General features: G+C 38.6%; 1 protein-coding gene across 2 annotated transcripts in view; it reads left to right on the forward strand.

Annotated features, from left to right (window-relative positions):
* The window catches only part of SEPTIN11 (septin 11), a 112,104-nt gene extending 91,078 nt beyond the window's left edge, over positions 1–21,026 (forward strand). Inside the window, exon 10 of one of the 2 annotated variants that reach the window (XM_088457138.1) lies at positions 20,168–21,026. In XM_088457138.1, coding sequence (XP_088313264.1) covers positions 20,168–20,183 — 16 coding nt within the window. In that variant the 3' untranslated portion in view covers positions 20,184–21,026. Of the gene's footprint in view, positions 1–5,285; positions 9,592–20,167 lie in introns of those variants that run through there. The other variant, XM_088457137.1, reaches the window with a different exon arrangement.
* The last annotated feature ends 756 nt before the right edge of the window (positions 21,027–21,782 follow it).

The raw sequence follows: 21,782 nt of genomic DNA on the forward strand, positions 1-21,782 counted from the left end.
AAAGCACCAGATATTTTTCTGTACCCTTCCCCAGATTTGTGCCTCAATCCTGTCTCAAAGGTCTACAGACATTTCCTTGGACTTCATGCTTGGTTTGTGCTCTGACATGCACTGTCAAGTGTGGGACCTTATATAGACAGGTGTATGCCTTTCAAAATCATGTCCAATCAACTGAATTTACCACAGGTGGACTCCACTTAAGCTGTAGGAACATATCAAGGATGATCAGTGGAAACAGGATGCACCTAAGCTCAATTTTGAGCTTCATGGCAAAGGCCGTGAATACTTATGTACATGTGATTTCTTAGTGTTTCTTTTTTTATTAAATTTGCTAAAATCTCAAAAAAAACTTTTTACATATTGTCATTATGGGATATTGGCCCTCATTCAGAGGCGCTCGTTCTGAATGTGGGCGGCCGCTTGCCTTTTGAAGTGCGGCCTCCTGGTCGCTAGCTAAGCTGTGGGTTACCACCCACAGCTTTAGCGACCGACCAGGTTGATGGTCGCGATGGTCAAGACCATCGGGGCTTGCGATGAGACCCTAAGGTTGGGTCTCGACAACCGCAAGCCCCAGGGAGCTTCCTGCTCTGCTGATGTCAGTGCGGCCGCCCACAAAACGGCAGGCGTTCCTTAAGGAACGCCTCCGTTTGTGAAACCACCCCCCGGCCACGCCTACAAAACGGTGCAAGCTGATCGACAGCCGCCCCTTTTGTAGTGAGCTCCGGAGCGAGAGAATTTCTCGCTCGCTCCAGGGCTTGCGCACGCGCAGTGCGGCCACTGCGCATGCGCAGGGCCTAAACATCGACCCGCTTGCGAGCGCTCAGTGCTTGCGAGCAGGTCTCAATGAGGTCCATTTTGTGTAGAATTTTGAGGACAAAAATGAATTTATTCCATTTTGGAATAAGGCTGTAGCATGGCAAAATGTGGAAAAAGTGAAGCGTAGTGAATACTTTCCAGATGCTGATGAACAGATATGTCTGCAGACATATCTGTTCATCAGCAAGTGTGTATGGGCGGTCTGCAGACCGCCCATACACACGCAGCCCTAAGGAGGGGGGTGGGACACGCCCCCGACCCACCCACTGGGACCCGGGTGTACAAGTCGATAATGGCCGTTCAGTGTGTATGAACGACCATCATCTGCAGATATATCTGTCAGGTGTGTACCCACCATTAGATTCTGCTTTATCAGAGTTCCAGTAAAAGAACAAATGTTCCCAGAGTTTATAATAGATCTATTATCTGTGCAGATACAATGGGACTGAGCTGTCTATTTTATCTTATTTATATTGACCTTACAGCTTTGCTGCAACCCTGTGTAACACATGTAGTATATTATAATTGATTGTTATTGTCATAAGTCAGTCAATACACAAATGTGTAGTAATTCAACCCCGGGCCCACTGTTGCACAAATACACAGGTTCCTGTTATCAGGAACATTTGCGAGTCTCCGCTTACAAGCGGGTGGTTTAATTCCTACTTGTATGTACAATAAGAAGTGAGCAATAAGATTTAATTTCCAAAAGTAAATGCCATATGTATAGTAATATTATGACGGATGCATAGAACCCATTACGTTGAAGTGGCTTTGTAATTTGTTCATACTGTGGTAACACCATTAGCATAAGTAATAAATAATTGGAATAGCTCTCCTTTTTTGGCATTGGGCCCTCAATATAGTTCTCTTAATTTGTATGGAGCTATTCACACAAAAAGCAACATTTCAGAGTGCGGCACTTGGACAAGACCCTGAACTACAATTACTGTTGTAGAAAACGCCTGCTTGCTAAACATTATTAATAGCAGGAAATGTAAGCAGCAGTCAGTAATATAATTAAGACTGGCTAGTATTTGTCATTACATTGACAATATTTCAACTCTTAATGTTGCTGTAATGTGTATATGTCGTACCAGTCTGTTATGGTTGTTGTATAGTATGGACATTCATGCTTTCCAGAATGATTGCAGTTTAGTTCTAAGGGCTCGATCCAATTAGCCGAGAATTTTCATAAAAGTGCTCGCAGTTCCATAGGGCTCCGAGCAAAATGATGCGAATTTGGGCTCGGAGTGGCTGCGAGGGGTGCGTGATGCAGTGCCATTACCGGTGTTTTAAAGACGTGGCAAAGACACATCGCACCCTTTGCACACAATTGGCTTGACACCTGAAGACAGGGTCTGTGGTTGGATGGAGGAAAAACACAATGAGCCTTTTTAAGTAGTACACATGTGGCTTATTGCCACTGGACCCCTTGGTGCACCTCCCATGCTATACATGCTCACCTATCAGATATTTCCTACAGAACGGAGCGTGCAGCAAAGTACTTGAGAAATAGGAGGTCAGGAAAGGCAGCATGACCTCCCATTGTCGCTGGCACCTTCAATCATATTTACAGTATAAGCAAAAGAGAGCCCTGTTACAACACACAATACCCGCCTAACCCAACTCTGTCTACCATCCTCACTCATACCTGCTGCAAGCCTTATGGATTTTTATCAACATGCAATTCCTCACAATACATTAAGGTGGGTACACACTGCAAAGATATATCTGTAGATGATGGTCGTTCATATACACTGAACGAGCATCACCTTCCAGGCAGCCGTGGGTCCCGCTGGTCGTAGGTCACGCCGCAGCTCCCTCCACGCGGCTGCCGCTGCATGTGTACGGGCGTACACACTGCCCGATGGACAGATATAGCTGCAGATATATCTGCCATCGGCTGTGTAGCGCAGCCGACGCGATATGTCTGAACGACGTTGTTCGGACATATTGCTTGTACATCCTGGCCGATGGACACCAGATATATTGGCCGATCAATTGAACGGCCAATATATCTGTCAGTGTGTACCCAGCTTAAGACTAGCCAAATGGCAGATCTAAGAATACCCAGATAATTGTGACATGGTTAATGTGACATCATACATTGTGCTGCTTTCTGGACCTTTGAGGAATCACCAGCCTGTGTCCATGCCACCTATTTGTGGACAATGAATCTGGATTCACTAATGTGTATACATGTGCTTGTTTACTGTGCTTTTACAAGAGTGCTTACCCTGAGTATAGTGGAGTTTGCTAGCTCAGCTAAATGCACTTATATCCTTATATACAGTTAATAAATGAGCTGGTATATTATTTGTAAGGAATATTGCCCCAGGTATAACATTGGGAATCTGTTTTTCCCCTCTCCCTGTTTTTCATTTAATTCAAGACACCATCTAGTGGCTCATTTGTGGAATTAATGGTTGAACTTTGACAATAAATATAAAGTGTTTCAGCAAGCTGTAGTTTCTAAATTTGGGACATGACAACATGTTCATAGTATATATAGTACTATTTTTTTTATTTTTTTTTTAGAATGGAATATATAAAGTCCCCCCTATTTTCTAAGTAGACCTTTCAATTATGCACATAAAACATCCTTCTACTTTGCTTATATATACAGGTTGAGTCTCCCATATCCAAAATGCTTGGGACCAGGGGTATTTTGGACAACAGGATATTCTGTATTTTGGAATATTTGCATATCATAATGAAATATCTTGGGAATGGGACTCAAATATACACACAGAATGCATATACACACAGCCTGCAGGTAAATTTATATAAGATTTTCACTAATTTTGTGGCTCAAACATACATGAAATTAAATTTATTTTTCATATACACACAGCCTGAAGGTAATTTTATACAATAGTATTAATAATTTGTGCCTTAAACAAAGTTTGTGTACATTGAACCATCAAAAATCGAAGGTTTCATTTATCTCAGTCATGCTAAAAAAATTCTGTATTTCGGAATATTCCGTATTTCGGAATATTTCAATATGGGAGACTCAACCTGTACTTGTTTTTATTGCATACCTTTTCTTTTTGGGCCATTATGACCTCAAATTGTAGATTGGCAGATTTAGGGGCTGATTCAGATTTGGGAGTAAAGCAAAAACCTGGACAAATTATGACCATGATGCAATGCAAATACATTATTTTATTTCATTTTTTTGGTAAATCAGTGTAAATGACTGCTCTTGCATGTAGCCCACAAATACCAGCTTTTTGTTTACACTGCAGTTTTGAATATAGCTGGGGCATAGCCCCTCCCAACCCTAATATCTCTGCAGATTTATATCAGCCCCACCTGCAGCGCACTCTGATTTTGTGAAGATGCAAATTTTGTTTTTGTTTTTTGCACCCAACTCTGAATCTGCCCCTTAATGCGCAAGCACATACCGGTCTTCACCTTCTTGAACTAGGAATCCTCACAAGGTAATAGTCATATGAAACTTGGGTACATGCTATTCTTTAACTACATTTTTGTCCTATATTAAATCTAGAATCAGTTTCAGGATCAATTGATCAGTCTTAAATTAATTTCGAAATTTGTGTTAGGGTACCTGTACAATATTTAATTATATGTTTAATATTTGGTAGTAAGCAATAGTTTGCCAAATAGAAAACCTTGACGACCATCCTCACGAGTCTGATTTGTATCGACAAAAATGTATTGAAATGAAAAATCAGCAGTAAACTTCAGAACATGTATTTCATCTTTTGTTTACAATGTAAACTATTTTGTGGTTTCCATTCTATTACTGTAAAGTTGTTGTGAATATTTAACATGACAATGTTTGCATCTTCCAAGGAGAGAGTGAAATAACGTTCCATACGACACTAACTGTATTATACCTGTCTATGTATATATCTATATTGTATGTGTGTGTATATATGTATATATATATATATATATATATATATTTGTGTGTATGCATTCATACATACATACTTGCATAAATACATATTCCCATAAGTGTATATTTTATGCCTGTAACTACAGTTTAAGTGTCAAGCTCAGGCTGATGAGCACCAAATTTATTCTCCCCTCTTTCTATCTCTATTGATCTATATATCAGTCAATCTTTCCATAATCTTCAGTTCTTTTCAACAACCTACACTCTTGTGTGTTTTGGGTAAAATGCTAAAGAAAGTAAGTTTGGTGTAAATAAAAATGTTTTCCTGAGCTTGACACACAAACCATAAGTTTTATTGGTAGAAAATGTTTTACATATATGCATTTTGTCCAGTCTACATTTTGGTTACCCATGATACTGGCAAGATCCACCAAAGATGAATGTTGCTTCTCTGGTTATTTTGTTGTGGGTTTTTCATTTTTTCAACTTCGCCTTTAATTTGCGGTTTTCCATTTCTAATGTGAGTGTTTTGTATATTCTCTCCCCTCTTGTGTGTGTTTTGTGTTTTTTTGTTTTGTTCGTTTCTTTTAACTTGCAGTGCAAGCTTCACATAAAGTGTGCCGAGCCAAGGATGTCCCAGCATTCACCTGCTTTTTGCAGTAACGTTTCTCCCCGCCATTTCCTCGACACAGATCACTAATCATTCACTTAACGCATCATGTTTGGCTGCCCGTGGGGGAAACTGCGTGCACTTGGACTATGTTTTGTTGCTGGGAAGCGAATGTTGCTGAGCCTGGCCTGCACCGTTTTGTAGGGACATGTGCCTATCTCAATCATTATTGTGCTCCTGCTGACTAAAATCTATCTAATCCTTGAAGACCTTGCCTGTTGCCTGCATGTTTTTTAGAATGGACCAGTCACTGAACCGAACCATTACTTGGACATCAAGCACATGTAAATGATCTCTGTCAGCTGACTGAGCAATATGCACATGACTACCGTTTATAGCGCATTCTTTAAGTTAATCTTCTATACATTTTTGATTGCTAAAAAGGAAAACCTAAATTAAGTGACTAAATATGTATTTATTTGTCATTAAACAAATCCATACGCATTCTAAATTATATTTGTTGTAAAGCTCTGTGTGTTCTTGCAAAACAAGTTCTGATACTTCCCCTCACGCACCAGTGTGAACCATTCCTCTCAGCTTTGCACATGTAGGTTACTGAAATCTCCTGCCATAGGAAATGCTTCACACTGGTTAAGAGGCCGGACTTAAGAAAGCAGCCACATAAAATGAAAACTGTAAGCTCTCTTTAGAGGTGCTGCTACCTTGGAAGACAATATGATGTAAATTAATAATTTTTTCCTGTTTGTTTAATCTCTACTGGAGGTGCCATAGCGGTAGCAAAAGTCTTGGCTAAATGCAGCAGCTTGATTCCTTTTTGGTACAGTCTAAGCCCCCTCAGGAATGTGTTCTGAGCCTACATTATGAATCTGAGGTACCAGGTTTTGGCAAGGCAACTGGCTTGCAAAGCAACAAAAAATGTTCTGTTTTATACAAGTGTTAGATATCTAGTAAATGGTTTAAGCACTACTCCTTCTGTAAATGTACTTCAGAGAGAAGGAGATAATAAATATATATATATAATGTGTTTGTGTGCTGAGGATCTCCCATGTTCATCGCTGTTCTTTTTTGAGTGTACAAGAAAGCTTCCACCAAAACATCCCAAGCACATTTTGTATTGGCGTACATGGTAAGAAAACTGACTAAACTGTCTCTTGTATTTTTTTTTCTTTGCGGTTCCTTCCTGGACAGCTCCTTCCCCTTTATGATACATTCCAAGAAGTGGCGACCCATGTTTACCTTTTGACTTCTGGGATTTCTTTCTCTTCTGATGCTGTTTTGCCTGATCCCCCTCCCTTCTGCTAATAGCTAGGTAGCCTCTCTTTTCTTGTTCCTAAACTCACCTGGATCACTGCACATCCCACTCTGCCTGCAGCTGCCCCCTCACATGCAAGTGTGCTGGAATGCTTCCACTATGCATCTATTATGCTTGTTATTGCCTTGACAGAGGCCAATCTTTTTATTTTCTCACTGCCTAAACATGGCTCTGGGTGGTATTCAGTATAGGAAAGACCACTATGCAAACAACACAGAACAGGGACACTGGAGCCTACTGATTAGTAATGCTAGCAGCTGAGCTTTACAAAACCAATCAGAAACCAGTTTCCTTACCATGAGTTGTGTTTGATCACTCATTACACCCAAGCATTGATTAGTCTTGCTCTGGATGTCTCCGTGTGGTGTTTTTGTTTTATCTGTAATGCATTGCACAGGTTATTTTCCAGTTTTGTATAAGCTGTCCTGATAGTCTGTGGCCATGGAGTATTTTCTAGTCTCTATTTCACTTGTAGAATGTAGAAGATTATGATGGCATAAAATGTGTCTAATCTCAGGAATCTGAGCCTTAACTACATTTTGTGGCTAGTACTTTGATGTTTTGGAATTGTCTAGTAAGTGTCTGTTATTTCGTTGCACAGCAGATACCCCTAAATAAGGAAGAGTCCATTCTACAATAGATGGATTCAATGTTTTATGTAGCATGCATGATGCTAGAGCAAATATCTTTTTACAGCAACAAGCTTTCTAAAATAACCTTACACACATTTTTTAATGATAACCTTTGTACTATTTATACCTTTTTGTAATTGAAAGATTTTTATTTAATGCTATTTGAAACATCGTATTTTCCAAACATTTCAATTAAGTGTCTTCTACAAGCCTTAATTCCGTTACTTACCCCTGGGCCATGTTTAGCATAATACCGCCGCACCTGTTTGTCTTTCTTTCTTTCTGTGTCTATACTTTTTCCACAGTAGTCCTTGGCTGTGCACGGAGTAAGTGGCTTCCCTCCAATCTATTTGGATGTGCTTCCCCTGCACGCATGTAAGTAAGTCAGTCTGAATTTTAATCTGCGAAGTTTCTAGCCATGATGATTACTGAATGCTGTGGAATGTGGGCTTGTTTGAACAACTATAAAGCAGTGTACCTTCCCTTACTTTGAAGTAATGAACATGCAGCCATTGCATTGAAATTTGGGAAAGGATTAGTTGCATCTCTTAAACCTGTTTTGTAAATTTGTTCCCTTTTTAGTATCAAGAAGTTTTTATAGCTACCTTTATAAATATTGCATGTTTCAGACTAATATAATTCATGCCTACAGGTGACTGCCTTGTTGCAAGCATTTCAATTATGAATACTTCCTGATACGAAGTCCTTATTTCTTAATGAGACCTGCAGGCATTGATGGCCTTTAGAACTATATACTTTGCTTTTTTTCATGGCGTGTGGACAAGCAGAAGCTGTTACAGGCAGAAATAAAAAAAAAACTTTTACAAGTTTTAAAACCAGATTTAATCATGAACACAAGCCATAGTTACGTAGTAACACAGTGGGAGATACCCCTTTTGCATTTGACATTTCATGTGAACACTAAAATTGGGTTTATTAACCCAAATACTTTGCCACTTCATTTATCAGGATTACAGGTTAATATGATTAGGACAGACGCATTCTAAAAGATCCAAGTATGCTGTTCTCAAAAAGGCTGATCCAACCACTTAGTCAGGCTCTAAGTGACCATGGGGGTGATGCCTCCTTAAGAGTGGTGAAGCTGCCAATAGCATTAATCAAGTTAATTCCATAAAATGATAGGTCAAATCTGATGGTTTGCTATGGACGACAACTCCGCTGTTTATTCATAAATCTCCCAAATCAACTCCGCTTTATTCATAAATCTCCCAAATCACTGGCCAGAAAAGTTTTTAATGACAAATTTGGTGATAACTAGCCATTCAGTGCTCAGGCCCAGCAGCTGGATCACCATTATTTCACTGGGGACTGTTATTGTGTTAAGAGGTTTGTACACACAAGCCAACAGTGGTCACAGTGACACCACATTTGCCAACCTGCCCAATAATGATCATATTCATGTTGACTGGATCATTCTGTTACAATAATAGCATGCGTCAATTACCGGCCCCTGGAGACCGCTGTTATAAATCACTCCACCAGAGAATGTGTATAATGAGAAGGACTTAATGGCATACACACTGATATTTGTTTTAATTAATCTAAGAAGACTTGTAGAAGTGAATATCTAATTTGTTAATCTAATATATACTACTTATGTGTTTTTTGGCGTATTATCATTGTTTATTTGTAACATTCGGCAGCACTGGACAGATTAATTAGTTGCATGGCAATTGTAGGTTTATTAAAAGGTAAATACTGCACCCTCTGACTATTTATGCTTTGTCTTGGCTGTACCATTCACAGCTCCGCTTCTCCTCACCTCATTTCTCATCCCATTTCCCAGTAGAGATGGGAGCTATTTTGTGGGTCGTCACATTTCCTCATTGTCAAGCTTTGTCCATTGTGCTCACCGTGTCCTGTTCATTTGCAGTGCATTGGGAATAATATGGTGTATGCCATCTGGAAAGCTTGTAGATGCAAATTAACACTTATTATTTTGTTTTTTTTCTGAACAATAAGCTGTGAACAGCACTAGGTATAATGTAATGTTACACTTTAATGTTTATAAATATATAAAATATACCATTTGCCTTAAATTGTAGCTTTAGAAGTTTGAATACCAATGTTCTTGAAAATATGTCCTGATTTTTTATTTTAACCTTGCATCCAGTGTTAATGCAGTATTATATAGATAATGCGTATAGTAGGCACTTGTTTTGTGTTTGAATTTTTACTCTGGTGTTTAAACATTTTTGTCTTTGAAATATAAAACTATACAAGTTATTTGAATACCATTTTGTATGTTAGACAGAGGACATGAAATACTGCCAGCACTCAACAAAAATATACTTTTACCCCAACTTAAGATGTGTGTCCCTTTTTCTTTTTTTTTATTTGTCTTGTCCACAGTGTGCACGTATGTTTGCAAGTGTGTGTGTATTGTGTGTGTGTGTGTATATGTATGTATATATGTGTGTGTGTATATGTGTGTGTATATATATATATAATATATATATATATATATATATTATATGTGTGTAAACATGTAAACAGTCTTGGGCAGGGTGGCTATTTAATCAGGGCACTTTCGAGCATGTCCGAAAAGGGGACATGGTCACTTGAAAATGGGGCGTGACCTTGAGGGGTGTGGTCACTGTAGGGGGCGTGCCCATCACTCAGAGATGATTGGCTGCCTCCAAGTTCTCCCAGCAGTGTGAATAGATGCCGTGCGTATGCCATTTATTCACTCTGCGATTTGTTTCATGAGAATTTTTCCCCCTTGCGGGACACTGCAACCTGCGGGTGGGGGTGGCTGTTTCAACAGGGCGCTGCCAAAAGGGCGGCAGGGTGCATTTTAGCACTTTAAAATCGGGCAGGACGCAGTGCTAAAACAGCCTAGCAGGAACACAATATTTATTTGCGACTAGAGGAATGGACAGCACTCAAGACACAAAGTTAACCATGTAACTCAAGCCTGTGTTGATCACTGTTTCAGAGAACTTTATTGTCTTTCGTCAGGAAATAAAAGGCCTGATTCAGAGCCGGACGCTATTTGCGCTCGCTCGTCCAGAAAAAGGGGCTGCTATTTAAATTGACCGTTCGCTCTTTGCAGTCTGTTGTCTGAACGAGCGAACAAAACATGCGGACATTTTTTTGTAAAAAACGCCCCCTGGCCGCTCGCATCGTACGTCATCTCCGCTATTTATTAGATTAATCGACTGCATCGAAAAGCGAATGAACTGCTCGCTATTCATGTGGTTGCATTTTCCTACGGCAATCATGCGAGCAGTTCTGGCTAAAAGACACCCAACTGACGTTGTCGATGACGCTGCTTTGTTAATTATGCACACCCTTAAAACGCCCGTTTTGACCTTTTGGCACACCTGCGTTCGGATCTCCACTCCCCGTTTCCAAGCACCTTCCCCTGTTACCACCCACAAACGCCTCATCCTGTCACTCAAATTAGCAGGCATTCGGTATTTTGCAAGCACACGATTTTCGGCCGCACTGACTGGTTCGCGCATGCGTACTAAAACCCATGCGCAGATGTGCGAACATCGCTCGGAGCGAACGAGCGGCTGCTTCCGAGCGGCTCTGAATCAGGCCCAAAGTTCTCTGAAACTTTGACCAACACAGTCTTTTGTGTTAAGTGGTTCACTTTCTGTCCTTCTGCTCCATACTATTTTAAGGATCAGTGTGTCTTATGGATGTGTGTTTTATTCCTTTAAAAAACAATATTCCTTTAAAAAAGCAATACAATAACAAAATGGGCTAAAAACAACTTATGATTGGTTACTTAGTAATACATTTACAGAAATACCTGCATAAATCCTTTCCTGTGCATCTCCGTTTCCAAGAATTGTAAAAAACATTCCTGAAGGGAAGGTGTGTTGGAAGAAAAGTATATTACAAAGATTGTGTTTTCTTAATTAGTACCTTTACTGAATGAGTGTCAGTGGTTCTTACACCAGACATATCACTTTTGAGCTAAAAATGTACTTAAACCTTTTTGTTGCCTTTTTGCCTGAATAAGAGTACCTTTCATACCAACCCCTCCTGTGCGCATCTAGGGTTCATAACAGACCCACAATTTATGCTATATTGGCCCAGTCCCTTGCTCATGTTGTCACATAGCTTTGCCACTACAGTCCCAGTGCAATAACTATTAGCACTGGAATTTTAAACATTTTTGCCAGAACAGACACAATAAAACGGAGAGCAGGGCCAACATTGGGCTCTCTTCACATCCAGATATATAATTGTGCTGTTGTAGAGACCCAGTATCATCAACACAGGGGAAGGGGGCTAAAAGATGGGATCTCTATAATTAATGAATTGGTGATCAAATGAATAAAAGTGGGTAGGAGGAGTACATCTTAATATGTATTGTAATAAGAACTGCTGCCTTACTGCTTTCAGCCTGCCAGCGGTGCTGCAGAACTTTAACATGCAAAGCACTTTGACAGACATTACAGGACATGTAAGTTTAGGGGGTATATTTACTAAAGGGTTGATTTTAATCTATTTTGATCATTATCTGTGTTTTTGTTTCTGGGGCTAAATCACACATTTACTACCAGATGACAATACAAAATCGACCTTTAGTACATATACCCCTAGGAGTTTTGGTTGTCCCCATCCTACCTTCTTTCTGGGGGGTTATGTCAAGTAATTATGTAAGATTCTTTGCATGTAAATGGGAGTATATTTTTGTGATAGTGACAGTCTTTCTGTTGACATTGTTATATATGTATATTATATAGCAGCTGTCTACAAAATTTGTTTTCCAGCTTTTGAATGACAAGCTACGATTTCATAGTTCACCTACATCTTAATGCACTGTATGTTTGCTTTTTTTGTATATCATACATATTACCTAGATATGCATGTGCATCATTAACTGTTGTGTTTGTATAACAGGGAAATATTTGGTGACAATAGCAGACAGAATTCACACAGTAAAATTTACTTTTCAGGACACTTCACAAAACAGTTACTCTAAAACTTCTTGTGGGAAACCTTTTTTTTACACACAAGTCAATGTAAAACACCTAGGGGTCTAGTTACTAAGCAGTGTTAGGAGACAGAGTGAAAAGTGATGTCTGTGATAAGTGCCAGCCAATCCGCTCCCAACTGTCATTTTTCAAACACAGCCTGTGAGATGACAGTTGGGAGCTGATTGGCTGGCACTTATCACAGACATCACTTTTCACTCTGTCTCCTAACACTGCTTAGTAACTACACCCCTAGTTTTCTTTTTCACCCATTGCAGCCATGTACAGGATAACACCCTCAATCAGGCACGTAGACAGGAAAATATAAACACTCCTTCCCCTTTGTTTTTGTTTTTCCTAACCTTCTCTGGTCTCAGATGAATGAGGTAAAATGTGTTTATATAAGGTGTTTTATGTTCCTGGCCCTATACAGTTCCTGCCATGCACCTTTGGGGAGTGGAAGACCAGGAAGTTGCTCCCTATAGTAGTGTTGTCACCATTTTAAAATGGCAAAAGTGTGGGCTGCAGCGAATCGCTGTATCCCAGCTGTATTGTGCATGCAGGTTGCGCCATCATGGGTTCATTCTCTGTAACACATGAGCCTTCCTAAAAAGCATTGGGAATAAGTAATCGCTTTCTAAGGGGTGATTTACTGGAATGTATATTATTATAGGTTATTATTCAAATTGGTTATTTACTCCTCTTAAAGCAAAATCCTGTAAGATACATCACCATGCCTGTAGGATATGTGACAAGCAAATGAATGAACTGTGTCTCCAAGCCTACAGAACTCTTGTTCAGCCCCTAAACAAATTAAATACATTTTTTCAGGGGTATTGGCTTCCATTAAAGATCTATATTTTTATAGCTAAATATGACTTAATACATATGGCGTTGTTAAGACATCCAGATCTCTAAGAGTGGAGTTAGAATATATGCAGACGGGTCCGTCATGTGCCAGTGAGTCCCTAGCGTCTTTTGTGAACCGTGACTTAAAATCACGTTATGAGTCAGGAGCAAGTGGAGTGGATCAAAGGTCATTTAATACTGAAATAGTGTGTTATTGAAGCAAAGTAAGAAAACCAAGGGAATAGATGACACCACAGCTTCTGATGTTTTTCAAGATCCAGTCTGCAGTAGTCAAGAAAGAAAAATTAGTGTTTGTTGTACACCAAGGGGTAAAAATATTGCAGTATTCTGCTCCTGCTTCGATTATTAATCTGGCAAGAAGGACACGTTTTAAACGGGATGTAATAAAAAGTAGCATACCAAAGTGGGTGAGCGAAAGTCAACTCATTGGTGAATTGTTCACAGCTGCATCATGGGTCTTTTGTGTTGAGCGAGCATGCATGAGAGAATGAGGCATCACTCTCACAAGAACGCTTGATGGCGCATGAGCCGAAAGTTTAAATGAGAGAAAAGATACATCTTGAACTAACTTTATTAACAAGCGACTTCGATTTTATACTTCCTGCTTCCCTCACACATTTCACAAGAAGAAGCTGGTATCTGCATCTTCTACTGGCAAAATCAGTGCTGGAGGAAAGGAGCAATGGTAAGTGCATTGTCTTTGTAGTAATAACTGCAGCTTCTATCGCCGCCATAGATGCCTATGGCAGCGCCTATAAGTATGCCTACTTTACCACTTGCGGGCAGAAGATACAGGTAATTCAATTGGTACATATCTAGAAAGATATGTACAGGGATTTTGTCTGCATATACCATTTTTGCTCCCTTATCTCCATTTAGTACATTACATGGCTAAAAAGACCATCTAATCTGAAAATACTAAACTGCATGTATCCATCTGAGGAAGGTTCTAAATGGAGTTCAGTGTGTAAAATAGATGCAGCCATGGCTAGTCTTTCCAATCAAACAACTATTCCATTAGAAAGGTCTATAAAAAAAATCCTACAGATGGAAAGATCGAAAGCTGCACATATTTTTTTTTTTTTTTTTCTTTTCAGGTACAGTGACTTGAACGCGTAAATTGAATATAGCCAAGGCTTCGGTTTCAACAATTCTTATTGTCTGGACAAAAACCCTTTGTAAAGAAACATATAAAAGATATAGTACTTATTAAAGTATGGCGTTAACTCTAAAAGGGATGGGCTTCTTGGGTGAAGCTTCAACAAAATACATTTTTATCTGGAACCATGTATTTAGTAGGGATCTGAAGAGTGTTATGGCTGCCGACACGGGTGTCAGACCCTCACAAAGAATTGCTTAGCTACACTTCCATTTGTTGGAGATTTTTTGCTTCAGAAAATCATTGGGGCAAGTCATCACTTCCCATAAGATAAGAAAACTAAGCTTTCCTTCATTGTCATAGCAATCTAAACAGTCAAGACATTATCGGACCTGTGAAGCAGTATTATAGACGGTTGGTAAACTGGGTCTACTTCTTCCAAAAAAAAAAAGGTAAGCAAGGACTAAGTTTGTGCAGTGACTATCATTTAGAACAGAACTAAAGATGTAATATCAGGGGCAGCATCTCAAAGTATGAAGAATAGTGAATCCTCACCAAAAGGGATCAATGGGTCCAAGACCTCATCAATCAAAAGGAACAAGATAGAATTCCAGTGTGTGCCTAGAGGGAATACCGTAACTTTATGAAGTCCAGAGTACCTTCATATCCAATAGGACTGAAGCCATTACAGGGCAGTATAAAGACTCCATTAGAAAAATACATGCCCTGAGACATCTCAATTTGTTTTGAATGTCCTTTCCACATGGAATTGGTGCAATCAATTTACATACAATAGATACACATTTTCTTATTTCAATACAATTTTAAGATGCGTATCTGCACAATCCTATTTGTACATCAGTGTCAACAATTTCTCAGATTATGAGCATTGGAATCCAGTTTTCTACCATGTTAAGGAAAGACTTCAAATTCAACATTCTTTCTTGTGCAAGGTAGCATATAAGAGATCTGCAGTTGGGCATTCTCAATCAGTGGATCACAAACGTATAGCGGTCACAAATTTCTGATATGGTGACAAAAATCCAAGATTAAGAAATCATGGACTCTGGCACTTAGAACCAGAAAGAGTTGTGCTGATCAGACTGTGGCTCCAGTGGATGGGGTTCTCACCTACATTCAGAAATTGCCTAAATATTATGGAGTCAGAACAAGAAACATCTGCATTTAAATATTCTAGTAAATAAAGCAGCGTGGCATGCAATTCAGCCCTTTCAACTGCTCAAAATACAAGCATCTCCGAATATTTTTGGAGAACTGGACAGTGGTTGCTTTAATACACTGTCAAACCTATCTTTCACTGTATATCATGTAGCATGCAAAGACCACCAGAAAGCATATTATCTCATTTAATATTTAGTTATTCAGGAAAATGGACTTTTACACAAGGAAGTTTTTCAACTCCTACAAAAAAAAAAAGTTTTGACATCCTCAAATTGATCAGGTGAAGACATTATCATAAGTGATTTCATTCTATTCGCATCACAGGGAGGTAAAAATAAAGGCAATAGATGCTCTATCAATTCCATGGGACGTTTATTTAGGGTTTTGTGTCCTCCTTGTGCTCTCATTGCCTGCACTCTGAGGAATATAAAGAAAGGAGTAGTATAAGTTGTCATAGTGCTCCTGTTTAGGCTATGTCATCCGTAGTTTGCAGTAGCTTGGGGGGACACTTCTGGAACAACCTTGGCTTCCAACACTGGTCAGGCGTTTTGCATATGGGACTGGTTTCTTTGGTGTGGACTGAGCAGGAGTTTAGTAAAAAAAAAAAAAAAAAAAATTTATTCTGGTGTAAAGATGACCTGTTTGATCCTGATTCTACCACCGCCTACAATTCCATAGGACACTGTCGATGTCCCACGACATCACCATTTTACGATTCTTCAAGGCAGTGATAATCAGGCCTCATAGCAAGCCTTCTGTAGCACCTTGGGATCTTAATTTACTATTGGAAATATTAATGTGTGATCCATTGATATTTTACAAGGTATTTCTTAAGTGCCTTACACTGGTGTCACTAACATCTGTATGGCGAGTGGGTGAGCTTCATGCCAAAAGAAGCTTCGAATTTTCATATCAATCTGGAAATTTCTGTTTCTTTCATTGTGTTTCCAGCCATCAAATGATAAAACACATACTAGATCTGGACAACGAAATCTGTATATATTTCCAGAAAAATAGGACTTCCTGTAGGATATTGTCAAAAGCTCCATCCAAACAAACCTACAGATTTCTCTGTAGGCCAACAAGGTGAATGGGACTTAAAGTGGTATATTTACTAAAGTGTGGGTTTTTAGTAGTGGAGATGTTGCCCATAGCAACCAATCAGATTCTAGCTATTATCTTCTAGAAGGTGCTAGATAAGTGTTATGTAGAATATGATTGGTTGCAATATCTCAACTTTGAAAAACCTGCACTTTAGTAAATATACCCCCAAAGAGTCAGAAGTAATTTAAGGTTTATTCTAAAAGAAGCAGGTTGGTCATCTCTTCATACCTATACCAGACATTGGGGGATATGTATCAAAACTTGGAAAGAGAGATGAAGTATCAGCCAATCACCTTCTAACTAATTGTTCAAACACAACCTGGAAAATTGCAGTTACCAGCTGGTTGGTACTTTCTCTCCAAGGTTTGATACATCTCCCCCATTATATTCTGGATGTGAGACCTACAAGTGCTCAACTAGGAAGAAATAACTTTAAAACAGTTGTTCAGTAAAAAGTATTTAGTTGCAAGCATGCGCACGTGTACTATTTGTTTATAATGAACCCAACTTCTGCTGTATATATTGAATCCCATTCACTCATAGCTGCCATGGGGTGAAAGGGAAATAAGGTAATTATCTATCTGATCATTTCCTTTCGTTGAATACTCCATGGCAGCCATATATTTCCCACCCATGTCCTGTATGATTTGCAGGAAAGCTTAGAGGAAGGAAGGGTCACACTATATACCTTACGGGAGTGTTTCTATTTTTCCTGTCTCTACTCAGATGACTGAGGAGTTAACTAATTAGCTTATGGCTACCACGGGGTATACAAGGAAAGGAAATTATTAAGTAATAATTTGTTTATATTCTTATGTGTACTATTTCACATTTTATTGACTTGGTACTGCTAAGGGGTATGTTTTTTATTTTTTTTGTAATGTAGGAAAAAAAATATTATAATGCTGGTTATGTAAGATAATAGTGTCCGCTTTCATTGTGAGGACTTTTTTTCTGAGTAATAGGAACCATTTTGACAAGTAAGTATTTAATCAAACAGTGATCCCTTTGCAGTCCTCCCTGCCTGCCAATAGATGTTGCCATCTTTAATATAGTAGTGGCTGGGTGTGTATTAAGTTTGCATGATCAGATATCCACCCTGCCCCTAAGATTCCCTGCATGTGCTGTAGTTCCCTGGAAGCCTACATAAAGGTTATATGTAATACTACCAGGGTCATTGTTACTCACCTTCGCATCTTGCTGTGTACATTGGAAACCTCTGTATCTCCTGTCCTCAACACCAGATTCAGTGCTGCAATGGTAGAACTTTCACCAATTTAATTTGCCAACAGCAGCCACTCTTATCACTAAGGGGTCTATTTACTAAGCAGTGTTGGGAGACAGAGTGATAAGAAAGTGATAAGGTGCCAGCCAATCGGCTCCCAACTGTCATTTTTCAAACACAGCCTGTGAGATGGCAGTTGGGAGCTGATTTGCTGGCACCTTATCACTTTCTTATCACTTTTCACTCTGTCTCCTAGCTCTGCTTAGTAAATAGACCCCTAAGAGACAATGGTAATAGTAATTTTGTTACCTGAACCAGTTTACAAGTAAATACAGATTAATTCACCAGAAACCAGTGCCTCACAAATATTTATATTTAAAAATAGTAGGATTATATTATCAAATATTATGTGATTGTGACAATCATTATACATTATGAAATATAATTTTTTCTTTTGTTTCCCCTTCCCCACTGCAGTAGTCTTATGTGAAAATGTACCCTGTTGATAATAGTACCTATGGTTCTAGATCAGGGGTTCTCCATTCCAGTCCCAAAGTAACACCAACAGGTCATGTTTTGTGGATTTCTTTAATCATGAACAGGTGAGTTCATTTAAGTTGCTGGGTCAGTAATTAACCTACCTGTTTCCACAAACCTAAAGCCTCAAAATATGACCTGTTGAGAAAACTTGAGGGTTGAGAACCTCTGTTCTAGATAAGTTTCCTTTTGAGTATCTAAAAGATGGAAATAAACCATATAATCTGTTTCTGCAATGCTATCAAAATGTGTCTTCCTAACCGACCACCATACTGGCATGCCAGAAATCACTTACAAAAATATGGAAACAAAATTACTTGCAAAAGCCAAATTTACAATGATAAACTGTGTTGCTTGAGACAAGGTTTTAACGTATTAGGGTAGAATAATTGTTTGTAATTATCAAGTATGAGATTAAATGTCATGAAAGTTAGGTATGTGACCTAAGGTCATAACCAATTAGACGCAAAAACTTTGCGTACAGTTCACCCAAATGTGTCACTATTGCGTCTGACGTTTTTTGCGCAATGCAGCATTTGCCCAAAAAATTTCCATGGCGTTAGCAGTGAAAAGTGCAGGGGGAAATCTGCCTGTACCCCAAAAAAAGGTAAACTAAGATAGGGTTATAGTGTAGAAGTGTATTAGTGACCAAAATCAAAAGGTTTATGGTTTTTAAATTGTCAAGTGGCTGTTAAATGTATTTTTCTCTAACAGCAAAAAAGTGATAGGAAGCAATAATTTCTGGGAAAAATAAATGCTGTAGTTTAATTGGGGTACAGTAAAAAAAAAAAAAATTTTTTATAAAAGTTAAAATACACCTCTAACACCCACCCTGCAATCCCAAAAACACCTGTCCCATCCATACAGCCTCCCAAAATACCTACTCCACTACTCTTAAACCCATATTCCAACACTTAACATTTTCAGCCCAAATACTGACATGTCATTATTGACCGAATTAGGTTAATTAAAAAAATATTTTTGCCAAATTAGTCATCAGGGAGGGTGTCCAGGGGGTTCTGAACCAAGTCCCAAGATATTTAGCCAAAAATAGGGGTTTTGTCCAATTTTTCACCTGCTCTGAGATGGTGAAAACTTTTCTCTGGTTTTGCCTATGCAGAGTTGCATGTGTGAAAAGCTGTGGCCAATAGGATAGCACAATACGCATTTTTGGCAAAATGTTTGCACAAGTGTAAACTTTTCGAACAACTGCGGCTAATTGGATATGGCTTCTAGTGGGATAGCTATTGCTTTCTGCTTCGCCTCGGCTACTAATTGAATCTGCCCCATAGACAGAAAATAAATAGAAAAGTCAGTGTTAGGCAACAGGCATATGTGATAGAGAGCTAGTGAAATTATACTACTTGTGATGCCAGCATGTTCTGTCCACACATCATGCTTTAAAGTGATTGTATATTGTTTATTAAACCGGTAACCAGCACAATTAGCCACCTAATGGATATGTCTGTGTGAACCTGCCATGCTGGTGCTCTCTTAAAACTGAAAGATAGTTTGTAAAACGCCACAAGTTGTAGACATTGTAGCTGCAGCATGGTGCCAGCAATCCAGAATCGTATTGTGCTACCACTGTGACTGTCTGTTTTACTGCCTTCATTATTTTATTTAACTGCATGCATATAATAGTTAACAGTATTTATGAATTTAATATATTTACCGAATTGCCGAATGTTAAATGAAAAACATATGTACTTTAAAGTGTGAGCACATAATATTTGGTATTTACCTGTCCTTGCCATGCAGGGCTTAGTAATTCACAACAAGTGTTGGGAAGGGGCATGTCCCAACATGAGCATCCAATAATGGGTCTAGTTCAACAGCTAAAAAGCCATGGATGGGATTGCACAGCCCTGTGATGGTCATAACCATAATCCCAATGCTTTAATATTCTTCTTTTTCCTCTTTTCTGTAGCTTCTTCTTTCTATAACCAACATGTTGAGCGTAATCACCTTCCCTATAATGGACAGTAAGGTACCAGAAGAGCAGCAGTCTTTGTGTACACCTCTTGGAAGATTCCTCATGTTTATCTTGTGTGGGTTACTTGTTGCTGTATGTTGTGAGTTGAATTGCTTGCTCACTACTGGTGTACGTCCTGATTCTAAGTGGCTGGCAAAGTGATGGTACTGTAACAGGACCAATGTGCAAGATATATCGACAGAACCCTTACGCAGGTCTTATCTATGAGCCCAAAGATCTATTTGACCAATCCCTGTTGGGTAACATCTGATCTCATATATTGAAGGATTCCTCTAACCTGATTGGTAACATGATGTCTAACGTGGCAGCGGGGAACAGCTCTGGTAATAACAGAAAACCTGAACACTAATACTAGTTTGCCCTAAACAAAAAAAAATGCATTCCACAAATCAGCAATTTTCTTACTTAAAAATGTTAAAATCCTTGTTTTAAAATGTAAGACAAAATGCTGTTTTTTTGTGTTCAATACCTGCAGTGCTTATGTATTTTTAATATTTTATTTAATGTGATTTCATTAGACAAACATTCAAAAAGTTAACTTGTAGTATGGCTTTAAGTGGCATCACTGTGTGTTTCTATATTTAAAATTCTGCAGCATGAGACAAAAATAATTGAGTATGCTTATACCTTTTCCCTTTTTGGGATATATTGCGTTTTATTTATTTCTTTATAATTAAATGGCAGCTTAGCTCAAATAAGATGTTGACCTACTACATTGTACACATTTTGCTACAAAAGATAAAACTGCATAATCTTTTTTTTAAAAAAGCTTGTATTTTATTGTTTTGTTAACACTACCCCAGCCAACTTTTTTACATCACATTTGTTTTTTTTGTGTTTCAGTAGTAGTATTACAACACCACATATGAGGTATAATCAAAATATATATATATATATATATAATATATTTTGAAGGTGATGCCCATTAATCTCTGCTTATGGTTTGATATCAGAATCAGTTGGCAAATAGCAGTGCAAGTGCCAAGTTGTTATGTTTTAAAATAATTAGATACAATTTAATGCAGCTATGTACTAAACCGGAAATGTAAGTGATAGAAAAGTGCTATTTTTTTATGAAAATCCTTTAAAGTTGATTCAAGTTAAATTCTCAGTATAGTTGGCAATATAGAGAATGTAGTGGTCATCCTAAAAGGTATGTATTTTATACTATTGTTTTATAAAGTGCCAATCATTATTACTCAGTGCTGTACAGAGAATGTGATCATCCGTCCCTGCCCGAGAGGGGCGTACATACTAAATTCACACACAGCCCAATAAGACTAAAACCCTATAGGTACATTTTGTCTTAAAGCCAATTAAATTACAAGGTATGTCTTTGGTGTGTGGGAGGTAACCAGAGCACCCAAAGAAATCCACACAAATATAGGAAGTATTTACAAACGCCATGCAGATAGGGGCCTGGTCAGAATTAAATCCAAGACTCTAATGCTGTTTATACAGCAATGCTAACCACTGTGCTGTCCATGATGAATGCTGGGTGGGTCAAAGTTATGAATGTTTGGATAGTATATTTAGACAAATGCTTTAT

The sequence above is a fragment of the Taudactylus pleione genome, unplaced genomic scaffold (assembly GCF_031769625.1).
Source record: "Taudactylus pleione unplaced genomic scaffold, aTauple2 ptg000739l, whole genome shotgun sequence".
NCBI lineage: Eukaryota > Metazoa > Chordata > Amphibia > Anura > Myobatrachidae > Taudactylus > Taudactylus pleione.